We start from the raw sequence: 23,044 nt of genomic DNA on the forward strand, positions 1-23,044 counted from the left end.
TCTTATGCCCACACCACTGGACATGCTGTAAAGAGATAGACTGAATAAAATTAACAGAAGCACTGGATTCAGTTTTTCTGTTTATGGCCAGACGTGCAGCCGCAAACAATATACTCTCATTGACCTAAAACACTTATTGCATGCATTAGATCCTCCTCCTTTCTTGAGGAAAGATCATGCAAGCATCAAGAGACATCTCACATCCATCCACAGCTTGAAATTCAAAGGACACAGTGCCGACCACAGAGGAAATGCTTTAAAAAAAGATCAATGTGCTTGCTAAAGTGCTAGACTATAAATAAGCTTAAGAGGGGCCGTTTCTCCTCTGTGCATTCCAAACAGGCAGTCAAAGAGCGATATCCGTGTCAGGGAGAGGAACCAAAACGTTTCTTATTTGAACACCTTTTCCAGCTGCGCCAGAAATTTATCCTCGCTGATTACATACACCCAGGAATAATGAGGCAGGTCAGGAAGCCCATTGCTTTTGTTTGCTGATAACCGCTTAATGTGGATTTGTGAAACATGGCTTTTAATCAAGACTCTCCAGCATGATAAATGCAGGGTTTGCATATGGCTGTACATTTTTTAAAAGCACTGAAAAAAATTAGACAGAAGGCGTAGTGGCCTGTTAGTGTGCCTGCTTGCATTCATAAACAGTCCGTTCTAACACAGGCTCAAGTATATCACTTTGTCTTGTAAGACATTGTCCTTTTTAGCCATTGTCTAACTGGCAAGGTCAGACCAAAGCTATACCAATTGAAAATATAATAGATGGTGGGCAAGGACTGTCCTGTTGTAAAGCAGATACATGAAAAGTTAAAACAAATACTAACCACTACATTTTTAAAGCTTTCCATAAGGTGAAGGATACATACCCCTACCCCACCCCGATTCATCAAGTACTGTATTATTGCCTGAGAAGCCAGCTGTAATCTGTTCTGCCTGATGCCAGCAATGAGTGTAACAGCAAGTGCAAATTTCTTTCCCAGAGTTCCTCTTGACAGGGTCCTTGCATTGTGTGCCACTGCAGGATGTAACATGTCTAAAAGATCTTAAACCAAAAATACTCCAGAATCACACAAACAGATTTTAGATATTAGTTTTTAAAAAGTTTCAAAAGCTTTTATTTTTTTATGTTTTATCTCAGAGATCAATCCACGGTCAATTAACATCAAGATATGAAATTTGCACTTCTAACCATATCAATACTCACTTTGAATCGCATGCATTAATACAAATTCCCTGAACTCTCCACATTTTTGTGTTTAGCTTCAGCATGAATGATTAGATACTTGAAGATGAGCATGATGTGTCATTCTTTAGAAACCAGCCACCAGTGTAGCTTTTGAATATCTTATTCTACTCAAACACGTTTTCTTGGTATTATCTGATGATAAACTGCAATGCATCATCCCACAGGTTTGTGCATTACAGCTGCAATGTAGATACCAGCGGTGCAAGCAGTTTTGTAATTTTGAGATCCCATTCAGTTCTATTCTGTGAATTAACCCTACTCTGGTTACTTTAAGCTAAGTCTTGAATGGCTGTGGTTGTGTTGTGGTCAGGCCAGTGGGCTTGTGTTAGTTAGTGAAGGGATCTGATACTGTCACTCCAACAGACAATGCAACAGACCATGACTGGCATTACACTTACTCTAACACCCCTCTGCATGCTGTTTGGTTATGTCCGTGTTGTGCTTTATTAGAATGGGACAGATTGGATCGGAGATTTATTTTCCCCAGTGTAACTGAGAGTCTGCGGGCAAAAATCACTGGCACATAATGCATTTTCTAAATGTGCACCAAATGTCATCTGTGAAAAAAAAAAAAAAAAAACAACAACAAAAAACCCCCCCTGAAACCCAGTCATGTTCCCAGTGTCCTTTCTCAGTCCAAGCACTTTCCTTCATGTACTTTTTAAGAAGGTGACGAATGCCCCTGTGCAGATTATTATGATCTATGGTGTCAAACGCAGATGTGATATCTAAAAGCATAATAATTGCTGAGTCTCTTGAATCAGTAACCAATAAAAGGTCATTAAAACATTTAAAAATAAAGTTTCTGTGCTATGAAGATCTTTAAAACCAGACTGATATACTTCTAAGATTATATGTGTATCTAAGAAAGATAACAATTGTGTACAGTTAATTTTTTCTAATATTTTAGAAAGGAAAGGGAGTTTAGAGATTGGTCTATAATTAGACAGAACTGTAGTGTCCAGGTTGGATTTTTTATCAGGGGTTGGACCACAGCGTGTTTGAAATCTAGTAGGTCAAACTGCTATTTATAATTTCTTGAACTACAGGCACAATAGTATCAAAAATCGCATTTAAAAGATGTGGTGGAACTATATCTGTTGGACAGGAAGAGGGTTTCATCTGATTAATAACATCTTTCAAAAGAGAAAGAGACACAGGTTCAAACTGGTTAAAACAGCTGAGCAAGTGATCAGGACAGAGGGGTCCACTGAAGGAGGTATAATGTGTGTTCTGATAACTGATACATTATCCACAAAAAAATGTAAAACCTCTTGCAAGTGTCAGAGGACACATCAGAAAAAGTTGGTTGAAAGGCATTCAGTACATAATTAATTGTACTAAAAAGAGCTTTAGGTTTCTGAGAATTTTTAAGAATAAACTTAAAACAAATAATTTGTTTTCTGAGCTTCAACAGTTTTTTGGTATGTGTACCAAGTCTCTTTTAAGATGATTGGAAGATAGAAGATTGGAAAAACTTTGCCTGGTCTGACGAGTCTCGATTTCTCTAACGATACTGGAATAGAGAGCAAAAGAAACATCCCGCTTTCCAGATTTTTATGCTAAAATTGTAACCTTCACACGTCTTTTTGAATATCAGGTGAGATCTGTCTCAAATTGTTATCAGATATGTATATAGACACAATAAAATAAATAAATAAATAAATACTTGAAAAATACTAACAAATATATACACAAACTTGCAATTTTGCTGTTTCTTTGTAATTATTTCAAGGAATCTGTAAGTAGTGAATTTTTTATGTATTATTAACAATATTTATGATCAAATTCTTTCAAAACCAAATAACCTGAAGTGTTCCATCCACATGAATGTTACAATAATCATTAAAGCCACTGATAGGTGATGTGAATAACATTGATTATATCATTACAGTGTCACATGACAAAGGGAGGGATATATTAGCCAGCAAGTGAACAGTCAATTGTAAATACTTAAACTGAATGTATTGGAAACAGAGAAAACAGGTAAGCAAAAAGTGATTTTGGCAAAGGCCAAATAGAGATGGCTAGACAGCTACACCAAAGCTACTCCAAAATCACAAGTCTTGTGAGGTGTTCCTGTTATGCAGTGATAGGGCTTACCAAAAGTGGTGCATGGAAGGACAACTGATGAACCAGTGTCAGGGTCTGGGGTGCCCAAGACTCACTAGCCGCATTTCCACTATCGGGCTAAAAGTGGGTGTGCTAGTGTGTGCCAGGGCCAGTCACGTTTCCACTGTAACTTCACAGGCTTGATCGTGCCTCGCCGGGGCTTCCTCTGGGCTAATGGCCTGGCCTTTTGGCCAGACGATAAAACTTTGGGCCAAAGCAGGCCAGCTGGTGCTAGAGGAGTGGTTTTGAACAAAGGCTGAGTTTCTCCGCGTCTGGAGAGCATCAGAGCCGCAGATCATTTCATAAAGCTAACAGCTATAACACCAGCATTAAAAACTTCTTACAATAAACTGAGCTCAAAACTCACTTTCAGTCAGCAGCGAGTGTTGGAAATAAGTTGTTCCGATGTGGATTATAATCACTATACAACACAGCATGCTAGCCATTAACCTTAACATGGTCAATTTTAATGCGACCGCTTGAAGGAATCAGACATCAGCCTCTCAAGCACAATCGTGTATTTATTTAGTAAAATATTTTATCTGTCATAAGTCATGTCATAAAAAATATATTTTTTGTTTTTTTGTTCTGGAGCTTTTATAAAAACATTATAAAATTATCATTCTTTCTAAATTTGATCATTTGAACAGAAACAGACTCGACTGAATAAGCAGGCTATTTTCATAACACTTTATTTCTGTGTGACTATTTTCAGCCCTAATAAATTAATTTATTATGATCAGTGTATCACTTATTATAGTAAAACATTGATGCTTTTGGATTTAAATATTTAACAAAGCATGCAATCCAACGGCCACTTTTGTGATCATGCTAAATCCAGTGACTTATTTCTTATTAGTTTTCTTTGTCCAACTTCTCTTTGTTGGTAAAATGATGGGATTGCATGACGTTGTTCCTGAGAGGCCTGTTAAGGGCAGGTTTTAGTGAAGCACAGCAGAGCTTCTGGCTGACAGTGGAAACGCAGCCTGAGTTTGGGCTCGTTGCTATAGGTCCGGGGCTATTAGACCAGCCTCTATTACTGATGCACTTGAGAATTAAAGGTTATCCCACCTGGTTCAATCACCCAGAACAGCTGCTGCTGCTCAGATTGCTGAAAAACTTAACGCTGGCCATGATAGGTAGGTGTCAACACACATAGTGCATCGACTGGGGCAGAGTGCCCATGATGACCCCTGTTTTCCAAAATTAGCTAAAAATGAGCACATGGGCTTCGTAAACAACAATAGTGCTAGCAGAATACCTGTTTTAATGAACGATGTTGAAATCAGGTGAAACCAGTGTGTGCGTTGTTTACCTGGGAAAGAGATGACAGCAGGATAAACTATGAGAAGAAGGCAGGCCGGATCTGAGCAACGTTCTGCTGGGAAACCTTTGGACCTGGCATTTATGTGGATGTCTGTTTGACACTCCCTGTACCACCAACCTAACAGATTGCTGCAGATCTGCTGCGAATGTCTTGGTGTCCACAAGACGCAACAGGACACATTCAGAGGTCTTGTGGAGTCTAAGGCTCAAAGCATCAGAGCTATTTTGGCAGCACGCGGGGGACCTACACAATATTGCTTAGATGGTTTTAATGTTGTGGCTGTTTAGTGTATAACTCTACACTTGTATTATAAGTCAATCACTGTTTACTTTTGTACATGTTTTTATTATTATTATTATTATTATTATTATTATTATTATTATTATTTCTCCTGATGGGATTATTAGGCTAAATCAAAAAAAGTTACGTCAACCCTCTGTTGCTTTATCATTTTAATCATTTCATTGCCATCAAAAAAGTGCAAATAAATAAATCAATGAAAAAGCAATTATAATTACTATGTACTTTGTTATTGTGTCTTACAAGAAAGTGCATTTGCATCGAATGCAACATCAATAGCATGATTTTCACATTCCATCTCTGATATCTTCTTTAGAAGTGGATTTTGGAAGGAATGAGAGGAGGAAGTAAGAGAGAGCTGTGTAAGTCTACTTGAGTGAGGGATGATTTACAGCAGTGGGGAAAGTACTCAGGGTCTTGTCAGATGTTGTGTAACACATACAAATGGCCACATCAAACACTCATTAATTTGATTGGCTTTCACCATGAAAAATAAAAGCCAACTGGCTCATTTTGTTTTAAAAAAGAAAAATGGCAATGTTTTGGTGACTTGTTCTCTGGATGCTCGTTTTACCCGTTGGATGCATTTATGTTTGTATAAATGGTTATTTATGCACGACTTTTCATTGTGCATGTTAAATTAAAAGTGAGTGAAAGTCAGTTACTTGGAGGCGATAAACACAATGAATGTCTGAGTCAGTGAGAGGCTGGTTTGTTATGTGATGCCTTGCACACTTCCATTATGCAGTGTTTTAGCAAGGAACAATGTGTCTGCCATTCATCAGGAGATGTGTTTAGGTAGAGCGGAAGAGAGTGGAGCAGGGTTCAGTGAAGACCGCAGCAGAGAGTTAAGAGTTATTTGACAGGGTGACTTACATTTGACTAATGAAATGAACCATGAGTTGTATGCCAGCTGTGCTCAGTTGGTGATGCTAGCGAGAGTAATGTGTTTTTCAGCTGGAATTGGGCTTATCCTCTTGTGAAGAATACATTACAGTTCATGACAAATGTGGGATGCTAGAGTGTTTAGCCTGGACACACTTGTTAATGCACTAGAATTAAAAAAAAAAAAAAAAAAAAAGCCTTTGAGATGTAAAAACCTAAAGAACTATTTTTTTTTTTTTAAAGAAACAACTTTTATTTCAACCGTGTTTGCAACATAGCAATGTTTTTTTTTCTTTCTTTCTTTTTAAATTCTATAAATGAATGTCTTATTTTGAACACTATACCTTTAATAAAAATAAACATTATTAGAGGTGACTAACAACAACTATGGTAACATGTGCCTTATTTGATCAAAATATATAAGGTTGCATTTTTATACATTATGAGACAAAAATGCTTGAGAACTCAGAATCAGATGTGAGGGAACTGAATACACAGTATTACACACAGTCTTATAGAAAGAACTGACATGAGAGAGCGCCCTCTTTCACAATAATGAAATGAAAAATTAGACAGCAGAATAGTTCATGCAAAAAAGGTGGATTAAATTATCAAAAAGCAAATGACGAAAAACAATGCACACTCAAAAGTCCAAGTTGTTTATGATTCAATATCAGGTACTTCCATAAGAACAATGGAAAAGAAAATTAAAACCGTACTGAAAAAAAGAGGAAAACAGAAAAAAAAAAAAAAATACTTATACTAAATAATAATAATAATAATAATAATAATAATAATAATAATAATAAAAAAATCATAATCATAAAAACAACTATATATAAAAATAAACAACAATGATAATAAATTAAGAGAGCCATGCATTTAGCAAGGCAAACACTAGTATTTGGAAATTGGATGCAGCGTTTATGGGTGTCAGTTGTGTGTATCACACAGTTGTGAAGCTTTAATTCACATAGACTCCTTTTAATTTTTTTGTTGTTTTTCATCATGCTTCTTATAGAATCCATTTTACATCCAAATCTGAGATGGATCTTCTACACAAGTCCCAGAAAACAAAACAAAACATGGCCTTCTCTTTATTATTCAGATTTTTTCCCCCACCACTATATTTATATTCCCATATGATATCATATCCCATTCCTCTCTGTGATGAGCCACAATGGTAGATATATTTAGATATAGTTATATATATATGTAGTTATATTTTCCCTTTGTCGTTTGGTACATAAAGTGAGATCATTGGGAGCTGTTTGGCTGTGGTCTCTTAGCAGGCAAACAGGAAGGGGAGGAGCTTATGTAGGAGCAGCAGAGTGAAGAAAAGGAGTGGCTCAGTGGTTGCCATGGCTCCAGAACCTGCACAAAAAAAAGGAAAGAAAAGAAAAACAGCAGAGAGAGAGAGAGAGAGAGAGAGAGAGAGAGAGAGAGAGAGAGAGAGAGAGAGAAATGTTTGTTAGATCACAGTGCTCACTCAAATTAAATAAATATCATCAGTTTTATTTGTAAAAAAAATATTAATTTACCAAAAACATTAGTGTTAGTTTGGAAAACTGAGCATTTTCATTGCTTTAAGGAAATTGTGGAAGTTTATTGCATCCAAATCTGATTCAGCATGTGGTTCATATAGTTCATAGTCCTTCAAATGGCTCTTTCATAATAACTGCTACGAACAGTAATGTACAATAGCAAAACAGCTTGCTCTGCTGGAGAAGTTTAAAAAAGGCACACATGTAGAGGAGAGCCCTAAAGGGCCTCAATGTAAGCTACATGTCCTTGTGTGGAGACTACATGACATTCCCTCTCTGTGACTGACAGCAAAACAGCAGCCCACAGGCCTATTGAGTTCTAGCCAACAACGCCACAGCAGAATACAGGAACAGTTTGTGACAAGAACGCACTTACACAAACACATAACAGACACAAGAAAATGCCAGAAGGATACATTTTGATCACACATCCCTCCAATATAAACATGTACGCAAGACATAAACACACTGGTAATGAATCACTGCTTAACGGGGCTGCAGCGCTGCTGACTTTTAGAGTGTGAAACGGCCGTCTGTTTTCTGCAGTTCTGATTTTCCCATGGCCATTTCTCATGGCGCTCCTTTACTCTTACTCTACTGGAGAGATTAGCATGGCGTGACAGCAACAGCTAGCTAGCACAACATCACAGCAGCTCTAGAAACATGTCTTACAGTGGGCTCCTGGAGCATGGCCATATGTTTAAAGTAACCACATCTATTTATCTTCCTCTCTTCTATCATCATGATTGTAAAGGGAAGAGGATGGTGTTGTACTCGTGCATGGTTGGTTGATTATGTGCAGGGTGGTTGTAAATCAGTGTGATTCAGTTTCATGCTCTTTCTGTAAAGTCGAAAATTACAGCAGGGCTAACTCTTGATCTGACACAAAGAAAACATTCAGCTTTTCTGTCTGAATTACTGAGACATCCCCTTACAAAAAATTAACCATGTTTTTACTACATACTGTATTAATCCAAAAACATGGTTACTACAGTTAAACCTTGGTAACCACAAATTAACCTTGGTTTTGCTACACTAGCCATAGTTTAACCATGATATGTGTAGTAAAACTGTGGTCATACAAATTTTGGTAAATAACCCCCCCCCTCCCCCCCCCAAAAAAAAGAAAAAAGAAAAAAAGAAAAAAAGAAAAAAGAAAAACATGGGTTAATACACTTTTACTATAATAAAACCAGTTGCACCATTCTGACAAAGATACTTCAGCATGAGATATTTTGAATGCTTCAAAACAGTAAATCATTTTGCAAACTGTTCAATTGATTCAAACTTTCAAAAGACTCCCAACACTATCATCAACACCTCCAAAGCTTGCATATCATGTTAGCTTACCTGAGCATCCGCTCCTTCTATTTTACACAGATCTAGCACTGAAAACATGGATTGCTGGAATAACCTGCCACTGGCGGAGAAGCGTGGTGTAACAAATGACATCAGTGGTGAGGAAAGAGTTAAAAACTGATATATCGAAGCTATATTAGACCTAAAACCTAAGGGTCTTCCATAAATCTTCCTTAAAAAAGTCACTCTGCCTGCAAAGAAAATCTCCAACCAAGGGACATGATAGATACACATGAGATTATAAAAAACGGTAAGTGAAAACACGAGCAGACGTGCAAATCAGCTAAAATGGCAAAGTCATGACCCTGACTGTTGTGGAAATAATTACAGTCAGCATCGACGCAGAGGGCCTGTGTCCAGCTCATTACTCACATGTCATCAGTAATCTCCTCCTCTCCCTCATTCAGACCCTCTTGAAAACAACGTTAATCTGTCTGTTCGCTTAATAACATATTTAATAAACACACCCCATTGATCAGGGTCAGTGCCACTTTTAATATATTATAATATTATGGTTCTCATACAGTGTGTAGAAGAACTTAATTCCTGGGTCATGTGCTCCCCCATTGCTCATTTTTTCACTCTTTTAACTATATGCTACATGAAGCATCTTGCCTCAAGTCTTGCCACAACCTTGAGATTGCATTTTTTTATGCGGACTAGTCACTGTAAGAAGCAGAATTTTCTTAACTGGCCCTGTTCTTAAATGTATTGGCTCTCAGCGATATTCACAACTGTCCAGCCCTCGGGCCAAGTAGAAATGACCTGACTTTCTGCATTAGTTTCCCCTGAAGCAATGCAGGGAACATGGTTATCTTAAGGATGGCAAATCATCCTGATGTATGAGCAGCCCACTCCTGAATCATTTTATATTGGTAATAACAACAGCATTATAACTGCAGTGTTCTTGCTACATTACAGAATTTTTGAAAAGAAGTCACGTCACATTTTGCTTTTATCAGCTGTTTTCACTCCCTTCTGATCTCAGCAGGTGTTCTTAAGCAGAGCTAATGGCCCTTGAGGGCCCACTGGGAGATCAGAAGCAATGGACTTTAAAGATGAAGGATTAGAGGGTTACTGTGTGATCATATCTGTTGAGCTGAGACCATGTTCCTCTCCCTCTGAGGGATAATAGAGTTTCAGCAGCTCACTCTACACACCTCAAAATCCAATTGACTATGGATTGTCAAAAATGTGCTATAAGCTACAGGCATACACTGGGCTGCCCCAGCATGCATGTGAATGCATAGACTGGTGTAGTAAATCAATGACTCCTGCAAAGATTTTTCATTTCAAGTACTTAAAGTTTTTGACTCTATTAAAGCATAAAAATACCATATATTTAAGTTAACATTCTTGTTTATCTGAAAAACAATGGTACAGTCAGTTATTGTCCTTTGAAAATGTGCGTTGAAGCCCGGAATGTCTATCATTGTTTTGCTTTGTGAAACCCGCCCTTTGCCAGTTTACTCAATTGTATTGCGGCATCCTGGGTTGCCAGTTGCTGGAAAACAGAGTGTATTATATTTTCGTTAATCGTCAAGTGCGCTTGTTCCTGAATTTGGACTGCAATGCCTAGATCAACCATTCGGTCTCAAACCTACATACAGCATCTTAAAGGATCTATAATGAGTTATAATATCAAAACCATGGTACAAAATTGCAGTGATTATGATATACATGATTTACATCTTCACATACAGTAAGCCTATGAAAATAAATAAATAAATAAAAAATAGGCCCTTTTCACAGTGACGTCAGCTAACTTCCGCTTTCCTGCAAAGCAGTGTATCTGTACTTCCGTTATACCGTTACACCGGAGACTTCTCGGAAAATGTGGGGAAAACTTGATTTATGAAAGGCATTAGTTAAGAGTTAAGACTAGTAATGCTAATGCACTTACAGTGGGGTCCTTTTGCGAACATTTTTCCGCATCTGCTTTAGATGGGTAGCTTGCTTGCTTTCAGATTTGTATGATAACGATTATGTGTCCACACAAAATACATACTTGAAACCTTTTCTCTTGTTTTCTTTTTTTTCAGTTTATGTCTTTCCTTGGATAATTTGTGAGACACGTTATACTGTGTAAATTAAATTCCCTGTACAGTTCGGCAATAAAAAGACAGATCACGTGATTTTGTTTTTATTTACATTACTATGGGTAAATGACATGGACACAAGTCATTTTTTATATTAAATCTTTTTTACTACATGGCAAGTTTCCCATCCATAAAGGCAAGTGGTCTGAAAAGAAACTAATTATCCAGTTAAAAAATAAAGTTGCTTAATATTGAAACAAAACAAAAAGGATATCCGCGTATAGTTCTAAAATTATAGACCCCATTTATTGATATTTAAATAGCACAAGCTTGTTATGTTGAACTATTCTTGTACATAGAGGCACTGCAAGCAGGACATACATTACTGAATGAAAAGGCTTTCCACATGACAATGTCTTAAACGTTTGTTTATTTGAGAAATATATCTAACCAACTTCATCTAACTGCAATAAAGACAGTAAACAGTGCGCGAGAGACGCGGGCATCAGTGACTGCAGTGCTCTGTTTTCAACTCCTCCCTCGACTTCAAGTTAAAAAAATCTTGTCGATCGGTATTCGGTAAGTTCGTTTGAGATGCCAGTTGTACGAGCGTCTGGGTGCACTCCACGCTGGTAGTGATAGTGCTTTACTATGCTGGCGGAAGTAAGAACAAGATGCCATGTGAAAAGGGCCTACTGAAAACGGACGAGACAAGAAAAGTGACACTTGTTCCCTCTGGACAAGAGCAGAGCTTCAGTGAACAAAACGTTTTTACACTTAATGGCTGAAAAAAGAGGCTAAACCAACAACGTTGTATACATACTGATCATTTTTTGGCCATTTTGCATTTATGAAAAGATGCCCAAACAATATGTTTCTGCTTAAAAGCCCTATGTTTTCGGCAGCAGCTATTTACATTATATATAAATAGTCGATATCTTTTAGTCAGTTTCTTGGTTACTATTTCTGCGACATAGCTCCAGGTGGCCACACCAACACCATACATTTACTGGACTAAAGAAGCGCTCCAAGTGTATATTAAACATTAAAACATGTTGTTATTTTTACTTTTTACAGCTGGAGAGCTTATACTATTGGCAGTTGACAATGGACCTCTTTTGCCTGCAACAATACACCAATGTCACCACACCTTAACACATGATTGTTCTGGAACATGCTCTGACAAAGCAAACCAAAACAAGCCACATAACATGGGTTCATTTATCCAATAGAATTCACACAGACACAACGTTCCCATGAAAGAAATGAAAGTGTGAGTGTGTGAGTGTGACAGAATATAAGGGCAGTGTTTCTATGAAATAAATCTGGAAATAGGAGACTAGATGGAAACAGTAATGCATCCACTTGGCCACTTGAGTTTGTATTATGTAAAATACTTAATACTAGGTGGAAACAGGGCCTGATAGAGGTCACAAACTGTCTTGATTGGCTATTTTGTGATTGACTGCAATGTACCATCATTTTTGTGTTTGGTTTTGATAGACAAATTTCTTTCAATGGAATATATTAAACCTGGCTAGTACACGGTGTGTAAACTAAGTAAAATTAAATTTACAGTAGTAAATAACAACAAATTCTGTGTAACGGCAAATAGCATCTTGTTTACACTGTGTGCAGTATTGATACATGCTATCAGTACAGATGTAAATAACATGTAAGTAACATGCCATTTAAGTCTTTACAGATTCGTGATGGGTTGGGTTAGTGAAAACAGTCTTTGATTGAAACAGCTGACAATGAGTCATGAAGCGGTCTTATTTTTCTCTAGACTGGCCATTTATTCTGTCATCTTTTATTTTTAAACCTCTTTCTACACCGATTTTAGCCAGCTATCATATATCTATTATTTATTCTCTAATGCTTTATGCTCAGGCTTACCTTCATCTCTCTCTCTCTGTCTCTCTTGCTGTCTTTATGTGAGTTATGTAGCCAAACAAAAACTAGATTGAGAGAATGTTCCCCTTGATTTCCCTAGTGGAGTCAGCAGGTACACAACTAAACACAGTGTCCCAACATGACAGAAGCTTAGATGTAACAATTAACACTCGCCTAAGAGTGCTGAAGTGCTTCCCACACAGTGACAATGCACAAACATTTCCAGTTAAAACATGTCTGCAGCAAGTGGGTCTGCAGCTGGATGAGATTCATCAGGTGCGTGTGAAAGCTGTGCAGCACCACTAAACACTGGGATTGTCCCCTCAAGCACACAATCAGCCCACCACCACACCCCCCTGTGCTCGCTCTCAAGGGGAACGCAGTTTGATAACAGGTGTTTTAAGTTTGCAAAATGTGTGGGAGGCAAAAATGTGCTTGAAAAGTAAGTAAAACTGAACCAGGAATGGCACACATGTGTTGTGTAGAGTTATCATGCACGCAAAATAACCTGATTGATGTTTGAGAGCGTTAGATCAAGAGGGAATGTTGAGTTCTGAGAAAACACACTCACAGACAAACAGAGACTAGATTAAAAACAGCTGTGCCGCTGGAGTGATATAAACTTATCAAGGACGCCAAGGTCACCAGAGGTGGCATAATGCCTTGTGGGTAGAGATTGCATAAGCCAGTTTGTGCTTCTTCTCTTCTTTTTCTTTCTCTGTTTGTCTTCATTTTGTTTATTTTTGACTTTCTCAAACCGCCAATATAATATAATAGATTATTATAATAAAATAAAACCACAAAGAGCATTGGCATTAATATGAAATGAGCTTCCGAATTAATTAAACAAACTGAATACTGAGACAACGTCTTATTCCAGCAAACATTACCACAAATGGCAATCAATTATAGAGCAGGTGTACAAAAACACACATTTTAATGCTTGACACTCTCATGAGAGGAGCGATCAGACAGAAACTGTTCCTTAGAGACCTGCGTTTTTGTAACCTTATTGTTCTTGGGCTTTGCGTGCATCTGTGGTCATTTTCAATAGCATGATGAGTTAATCTGTTCTTTCCAGTAAGGACAGACATGCCACCCAGTCCTGCTGGGGAAAATAACAAATAAAAGAAGCAAAACCAGCAAGAGGCAATTCGACGCACCTGACTGTGTGCAGAAGGCCAAGCTTATCAGCTCCTGCCCGTGGCATTCCTTTCATATTAATTGTTTCTGTCACTCAATGACATGACATTGTGGAAAAGTGACAGATGCGTGTTTCCAAAAGAGTAGCTGTGTGTGTGTGTGTGTGTGTGTGTGTGAGAGAGAGAGAGAGAGAGAGAGAGAGAGAGAGAGAATGAGAGTGAGCGTGAGCAACGAGGGGTGAATTTTCTTTCTCTCCTCAAAAGCTGCCACTGTGGTCAGAGCTGAAAGGTGCAATCCTTCAAATGTGGCAGATGACTCTTTAACCTTCTCACTCCAATGACAAAAGCAGAGCTCTTAACCAAAAAGAGAAAAGGAGACATACAAAATAAATTGGAGATCTTTCTGTCAATGTTAAATGTGGCAAAGCATTTACTGAGTCATGACAGAGTGACTAGCGCTGGTTGGCTGGTTCATTTGAATCAATTTGCCTGACCCTGTGAATGACAGACACAAAACTCCCTTCCCACATTCAGAAGTGTAATGTGGGCTCTCCATCATAACAACTGCAAAGGTAGCCTACAAAAATTAAAGAAAACTTACACAAATGATCAATTAATGTCAAATGAGGGAGATGCAGTGGAGATTTGAAACCCTTGGCTTGTATTTGTAGCAAAGGTAAATTACCCAAATATACATTAAAGAAAATAATAATAAAGGTTAATTCATGATTTTGTATGACAAGCCAAAATGTAGAGAGAGGGAAATAAAGCCTGGAATGCAGTACCGTGGAGGATCAGTGCACTCACTGGCCCTCTTAATGTCCGACATGCTCGCCAAATGGCTGCCTCCATGTCTGGCTGCACTAAAGATAAGGCTGGCTGAGCATGTTGGCACACATACAGTCACTCGCACACACAAACACTCATCTATATATACACACGGTTGTCATTGTCTCAAAGGTTCCAGCATGTGCCATTGTTTTATATAGGATCAAATGCATCCTGCTGCTTAAGCATCTTCAACAAGAAATAATTAAAAACAACTAAACATACATTTGACAATTTAATTTTGTTTGTACAGGGAACTTTGCTGTAGCCTGTTTAAAAGCATGGATTATTGTTATGTTTTTTTTTTTTATTGTTATTATTATTTTTTTCAAATATAAAAAAAAAAAAAAAAAAAAACTCTTACAGGTTTGGAAGAACTTGAGAGTAATTAAATGATAATGGTTACATTTTTTGGTTGAACCACCGCTTTGAAGGCATCGTAGATAATTGTGAAAATATTTCACTGGAAATTCTTCATTACACATTTTTTCTGTTTCTATTTTGTGTATTACTTCTCTATGTATTTATGTTTCTATTTAGCAACAAAATGGGTTCTGCTATTGATTCAAGCAGAAGAACCCTAATTTGGTACAGTTTAGAATAATTTTTCTGAAGATTGTGTGGTTCCAACACACGATCGTGACCCTTTTTCGTTGGGATTGCATTATCCTTAAGAAATAAACGATGTGCAAATCCGGCGTCAAACTGGACCTTGTTTGTAAAACAAGCATCTTCGAAATGCAGGGAACAAACAAAAACACTTGCACAACTCCGTTGATGCTCTGTAAAAATAAACTCCATCCACTGGTCCCTTAATGCTGTTTCTCTTTTGGTAATCTGTGCAGGGTTGTCTTGCCCTGGCAACCAAAAACACACTTCTGTGACATTTCGCGACGCTCTCGCTCTGATCAGTGAAGTCTGTTGTGCTCTCAGTGCTGTGCTATCTTCTATTACTGTCTATGTGTGCTATACGGGAGCGCGCGCTCTTCCGGCAGACGCGCCCTCAGGACCCATATAAGGAAATTCCGCTCCATCTAACGTCACACAGAGCCATACTCGAAAAAAAACTTTCCGAAATTTGTGACAAACCGGAAGGAGTATTTTTGTTCCAAAAATACTCCTTCAAACGTACAAATTAATTTTTTAAACATTGTCCATGTTTAGCATGGGAATCCAACTCTTTAACAGTGTAAAAAACTCAGTAAGCATGAAATAGCATTTCACCCCCCCCCCTTTAAACATAAATTAAAGCTACACATAATAAGGATATTTTGCTGGATTGAAAGGATTGTAGCATCTTAAACATACATATATACCTAGCTTGTTATGAGAACCTAAAATTTGACTTAATTTCCCATAAGAAGAAATGTTACCAGCATTAAAACATGATTAATAGGATGACATCTTGTTTTGCTCACCAATGAAGTCCAAGAACATACTGACTACAGGGGTCTTTCATGAGACTTCACTGGGTAGTTACCTTCCACTATAACTGTAAACCTCACTGTATCAGTCCAGTCCACGGTGTATAGGAGTCACTGCAGGATAATGCATCCCTGTCACAAACAAGCTCCTCTGGCTCAGCCAGAGACTTCATGCAATCACCCTCTGTTGTCTTCAGGAATCAGTCCCACAGTGACAGAACACACCCAACCCTCTAAATCCCCAATGAAGCCCCCAATAAATAGAGGCCCTGATCTTGAGTCAAGAGTCAAAGAGACAAGGTGATATCTTGATAACCTCTCTGTCACATTGCACCATGGTCATTAAGAGACATGGAGGGTCGAGACTTTGCACAGAGGCAGGACAGATTGCAATGGCACTTCCTGCTTAAGACAGACATGGTGTCAACAGCTTTTCTCTCTTGCATTTTCATTTACACAGCATAAGAGTGCATGATAAATAAAACATCACGCACATAAAACACAAAATTTTCAACTGCCTACTGAGCGGCCAGAGATTTGATATGGCATGGTGACAAATTTTACCTTCTAGCAATCATGATAATTCTGAGATGTGCTTCATTGAATAGTGGGGGTGGTGTGCCCAAGAGGAAAACAGCTTAATAAACATAATAAATAATTCCTTAATTAAAATCTATAAATGCAAAGAGTGTTCAGGGAGGGTTAGGCTAAGGACTAAGAGAAATAAAATGTTAGCTCACTGTAAAAAACTAAAAATCAATTGAACATCCCACCATGATAGTAAAGCAATGTGCCTACAGGTTTTGCCAACTCCAAATATCCCCACAGGAATAATAAAATCTGAAATTGCCTACATTGTGGAGGCATGCCTATGGTCCACATGCGTAAAACAGCCTAATAAACATTCTAAATGAATGGGCGTAGTTAAATTATAGGTTAAGGGGCAGAGCAACACAAATTAACAGCCTACTGCCATTACACACACACACACACATACATTTAGAAAATAAAGAAACCTCTCTGTTGGAAGGTATTTCAAAAACAAAATATGCTTACTCATATTATAAGGATAATATCAGAATAAAATGCCTAAACTGTATTTGTAATTAAATAAACCAACATAGTTTCAATATAAGCCACATCTTATCCTAGGCTACGCACCAAGTATGTTTTCAGACGTATTCAGCTACGCCCTGGCTTCCAAAATAATTCCATTAAATAAATAAATACAGTACACATAAAAGCACAACCAAACACGAGCACCTGATTATTTTTCCCCTCTAGACCGCTCGGTGTCGCTGTTGCACTGTCACTCACCGGATCCGTGTTGTTGTCTCAGGATAGATGAATTGCCCGGCCGAGGCGAAGCCGACGACTTGACTGCAGAGCCCGTTGTAGTCGTTGAAGGAGGAGCGGGTCCTACTCCAACCGGCGGAGGCACGCGGGGTTTCCCCTGACCCTGGCCCGGCTCAGATGTGGCCCGTCCACCCGTCGCTGTGTTGCTGTTCCTCAGTGGCCATCGGTTCTGGATGTGAGATACAGCCTCCTCGGCCAGCATTCCCTCGCGCGGTGTCACGCGCAGAGTGGCCTGCACCTTGTATTCCTGAGTCTCATCAGAGTACAAGTCCAAAACCCGACACTCATACACTCCCTCGTCCTCCTTCCGCACACCCGATAGGCTGAGCTTGTGGGAAATAGCGTTGCCCTGGACCCTCACCGTCTGCTCACAAAGAGACATACATGACACGTCACAACAGGTTTTATTGACGTGTAGTTTTTGCAGCCCAGTCAATTATTATTCGTATTATTTACTACTAAACAAAACTTGTCGGAATTATCGGGCATGAGGCTGGTTAGTTGGAGAGCCTTACAAAAGTAGCATACATTTTACATGCTAAATTCCACACATTAGCCTATATATGCAAGTTGCTGCTTACAGTAAGCACATTCGTTTTACATTTTCATCTGTAGCCAAGAGATCTTTTCGAATTCGCGTTCGCAGTGGGAGGTCACCATAGCAACAGTACGCCAGATAACCTTGCGTTAGGAACAGTTTCGAACGTTTCGTTTGCGAAACACAAGTAGCCGTCTGTCATTGTTTATTACTTTATTACTGATTCACATCTCACACGCAGGCTATAGTATACCAAACATAGCCTACTAGTCGTGAGCAATATGATTTCTGCGAGTCCAACCTCACAAGACTGAGTCCCAATTAAGAATTACATATAGAACTAGAATTTGTGGGCCTATATAGGCTAATTTTTATAGAACTAGAGTTTTATTATAATTATTGTTATTATTATTTCAATAGCCTAGTTGACCCCTTTGAAAACCATTTTAATTACATAACAAAAACTGAAAGTTTTTTCAGTAACTGTTTTATTGCTAGCTGAAATTTCGTAAAGTTGCATTATGGACAACCGCAATACGTCAGATCCTAAGTTATTTGTTTATTTGACCTTTTTAAAAACTCAACCACGTTTCCCCCTAAAGTTATGTAAACAGATTCAGAGCAGCGTCTATTTTTATTCATTCCTAAAAAAAAAAAAAAAAAAAAAAAAAAAAAAATCATATCAACTGATCTGTGTGCTCATTCTCTCTAGTACACACACTTTGATCATTTTAGAGGAAAACGTCGCAACAGCATTATTTGATTAATTAGCCTACCCTACTTACTTTAATACTTACATATTTTAATTTCTTTCGTCAAGCGAGATTCTGATTCTACTAAACATCACAAAATGTTATGAATAAAAAATATGGTTAGTGTGGATACGGATTGTAATACTCACGCTTATTTTCGTGGCGTCCCGGTGGGCAACCTGTAATAGATCACATCAAAACAACATGAGTAGCCAACATGATTAGTTTCATTAGGCTGCTCTTGTCACAATATGTTCAACTTTTATTGACGCTTGGAAGATAATAATGAGCGAGAGGGCCGTTCACTTGCAGTAGCACCATGGACAGCAACAGTTTGCTTTGGTGCTGTTTTGCGGTATTTTTCATATTGATATGCGACAGGATTCGTATTACTGTTTCAACTTACTTAGTGTTTCATATGTCACTTTCAATAAAGGACACCTTCAGGTCCATCGACAAAGCTGAGTAGACTTTATTTTTGATTAGGTTTGAGAGTCAGCAATTGAATGTTATGATATTGTTCCTTGTACAAGAAACCATATCAAGACTTGGTAAACATGTACCAGTTATTTTATTATTATTCTTTTTTTATTTATAATTAAACATGACATCACAGTCCTATTCTTCTTCTGAATGCCCACCCACACAGTCACCCATCCCAACTCGATTCAACGACATAAATTAATAATTAATCACCTCAGTGCTTTTAACTGAGAACGCTCATCACAAGGGATCCAATAGAGGCATCTGAACACGTGAAGCCCTGCCACATCATAACTGCCTGCGTTCAAGCGGCTTTGAGAACAAAGGAAGCCCATTTACCTTGGCTCTGTTGGCCGGAGCGCTAATCTGCAGTTCGTGAGCGAGCTCTTTAGGAGCCGCTTCCTTGAGGTACCACCACTGAATCTCCAGAGAGAACGGCGAGACTCCGACGGCTCGAAAAGCGCACGGCATCTCTATGTCCTCGCCCTCACCGACACTCACATCTTTGGGCACTTCAGTAAATGTGGCTTATAAAGAAAAAAGATAGTTAAAAGAAACCCACCATATAGATTCACTTAGGTGTTTTAAAAGCGTTGTCTTGAACTGTATGTGGCTTTAGTAGCCCATGGTTCAGATGAGAGTATGGTCAGTTCTCCACAAGCAATCATAACAACTTATTATTTTTACTACCCATATTCATATAATAACAGGTACCATATGCAACGATATGGCATAATAATTATAATAATAACAATAATAAAAAATACATAAAAAACAATGAAACTTAAATAAGTGCAATATCGTAATTTCACATGAGTAAAAAAAAATAAAAATAAAAAATCCTTACAGGATGAGTAAATACGCAACATGGGAGAGACTAAAATCTATTCAAGTTTATACTCACCATTTACACAGAATAGCAGGGGCGCATTCAGAATTAAATAATAAAGGACGCCGTGGAGTCCCCGTTTTTCCATGTCATAAACAGAGTGGTCAGATCGGAGAACAGATGATAGCGGTCATTTGACCTGGGGATACAGGTTTTATTTCATTGGCATATCCATAACTTCGTCTCATCCGGGTTTCTTGTTTATAAGATGTAGTTTCTTCCCCGAAATGTAGAATAAAAGCACCGAAATTTCCAAATAAGATACTCCAAAACGAGCCTGCGTCAGTCAAACAAAATGTACAATCCAATGTTGCGGACCAGAAAACCCACTCTCTGTTGGGAAAACTGTGTGTGAAAAGTACTATTGTCTTGAGTAAGTATCCTTTGCCCCTAAATAATCCTCTGTTCCTCCGATTGCTTCCTATCAAGATAAAACTTACTATCAACAGTGGGAAATCTGCTCACTTTGGTCTCTATAAAAAGAGAAAAAATCCGCGATTCGTTTCCGCCACCCATCACAAAACAATCCCGTGTCTAAATCCGCAAACCAAAAAAAAAAGAAAAAAAAAAAAAAAAAGAAAGAAAGAAGAAAAAAAAAGAAACGTCTGAGGACAAGGAATTCTCCTCGACGTTTTTAAGGAGCAGTTAAACACCTAACCGAAGATGCGGCATCAGTGGATCGTTCCAGCTCGCGCTACCGGAACCCTCTGCTTTGTGTGCGTGAGCTCGCGAGCAGCGAGGAGGCGCTTTGGCATTTCCAGACCACTGACAGACTGACGGTGTTTGGGAGCAAACTAACCGTCCTGTCTCTCAAATCAGCATACTGCTCGACCAATAAGAGGAAAACCGTACCAGCGGACTTGCAAAGCAAATCACTGAAGAAAGAAAGAAAGCGTCGGCGATCTATGCGGTTTATTCTGCGAGAGCAACAAGCGACAATCAAATTAGCAGGTGTTGCGTCATGAACAGAAGACCAACTTAATCTCTCTCTGTCTCTGTTCCATCATTTGCCTCTGGTAATAATAATACCATCGAGGTAATCTGCGTTTCTTCTCCTCCCTGTTGGAAAATCCAGATCTAGTAACTATTTTGGAATATGCTGGTTTCTAGCTGGTCTACGATTCTCATTAGCCATCCAGATAGCCCACCTACTGCATGTCTCTAAGATGTCTGTTAAAAATCACTTCATATGGAAAGCATCTCCTGTATAATAGACATCTTTAAGATGTCAGTTTTAAATACATTTAAAAACATAGACATATTAAAAACATTTTCTAAATGTCATTATGGAATCTGACAGGAAACTACCTATAGACATTGTCTGTTGGCCTTGGTTTGGATATCCAGAGAGCTAAATAAAATCTAAATAAAAAATAGACAATATACGCTAAAATATTGGTCAATAATAATAATAATAAAAAAAAAAAAAAAAAAAATAATAATAATAATAATAATAATTATTATTATTATTATAATAACAACACCACCTATTATCACAAGTATAAGTAGTATGACTTCCATGTTAAGGTCATTAAAGGGATAGTTCACTCAAAAATCTTAATTACCTCATGATTTGTTCACCCTCAAGCCACAGGTGTATGACTTTCTTCTTTCAGACCAATACAGTCGGAGTTATAGTACAAAAAATGTGCCCTGGCTCTTCCAAGCTTTATTATGGCAGTGAATGAGGGAGATTTTGAAGCCAAATAAACAGCATCCATCATAAAAAAGATTCCCACATGGCTCTGGGCGTTTAATAGAGGCCTTCTGAAGTGAATAGATTTGTGTAAGAAAAATATCCATATGTAAAACTATATAAACCTTCTCTATCTCTATCCTCTGCTAACTGTTGAACGCACAAGTTCTGTTCAAAGCAAAGGAAAACTTTTAAATATGGATATATATATATATATATATATATATATATATATATATATATATATATATATATATATATATATATATATATATTTTGTTTACACAAATTCATCTTTTTACTCCAGGGGGCCTTTATTAAACCCCTGAGCTATGTGGAGTACTTTTTAGGATGGATGGATGCATTTTCTTTTTCTTCAAAATCTCGATGACCCATTCACTGTCATTATAAAGGTTGGAAGAGCCAGGACATTTTATTTTTTAATATTACTCAGATTGAATTTGTATGAAAGAAGAAAGCCATATACACCTAGGCTATTCAAGTTTATTTTATTTTATTTTTTTATGCCAACCCATCAGAGGACCCCAGATGATGCTAACCCTGAAACAACAAACAGAACTAACAAATATGGCTACAAGTGTGATTGCATCATATAAGAATTGCTGTTAATAATGTTCTGGTTGACTATGTCTTGTATTATTTTTTCTGAAAATTCCTGTCATATGCGCACAAACTGACAGTCACCACTGATAAGCTACTACTAAATATCGTAGAAACGTAATTTTCTGTAAAGTTGCTTTGTAATGATTTGTATTTTAAAAAGTGCTATACAAAAATAAACGTTTTAAGAACTTGAGTATGAGTAAATCAAGGGGTAATTTTAATTTTTGGGTGAACTATCCCTTTAGGACATTAGCAAGATCTTTGTAGATCCATTTTCTAATACTATAATGTGTCCTTCAAAACGAATACAAACATATTTATTCACATTGAATTGAAGGATGTGTCACCATATCTGACCACTAATCCAGCACTGTCCCTGGAGTCCCAGGCTTCTGCAGCAGAGTGCTTCTCTGGCTGAATCCTAAAACAGCCCTCCCTCCCAGCTGCCTGTCTGCCAATAATGTAGCATTTGTTCACCCATACACTGCCATTAGCACTTCACCAACACGGAAGAGAGAAACTGAGAGAGAGACAGAGAGAGAGAGAGATAAAGGCAGAAATGGAGTGAGGGCATTATTGAAATTAGGGGTTTGCC

General features: G+C 37.9%; 1 protein-coding gene across 1 annotated transcript; it reads right to left on the minus strand.

Moving 5' to 3' along the window:
• Positions 1–6,742: 6,742 nt before the first annotated feature.
• LOC113051589 (V-set and transmembrane domain-containing protein 2B-like) lies at positions 6,743–21,065 on the minus strand. Its single transcript, XM_026215483.1, has 5 exons — positions 20,145–21,065; positions 19,580–19,767; positions 18,907–18,936; positions 17,429–17,831; positions 6,743–7,253 (listed from the first exon to the last, which is right to left on the minus strand). The coding sequence occupies exons 1-5, from the start codon at positions 20,215–20,217 to the stop codon at positions 7,165–7,167; spliced, it is 783 nt and encodes a 260-aa protein (XP_026071268.1). The 5' UTR covers positions 20,218–21,065; the 3' UTR covers positions 6,743–7,164.
• Positions 21,066–23,044: the final 1,979 nt, after the last annotated feature.

This window comes from Carassius auratus, chromosome 32 (genome assembly GCF_003368295.1).
Source record: "Carassius auratus strain Wakin chromosome 32, ASM336829v1, whole genome shotgun sequence".
Taxonomy (NCBI): Eukaryota; Metazoa; Chordata; class Actinopteri; order Cypriniformes; family Cyprinidae; genus Carassius; species Carassius auratus.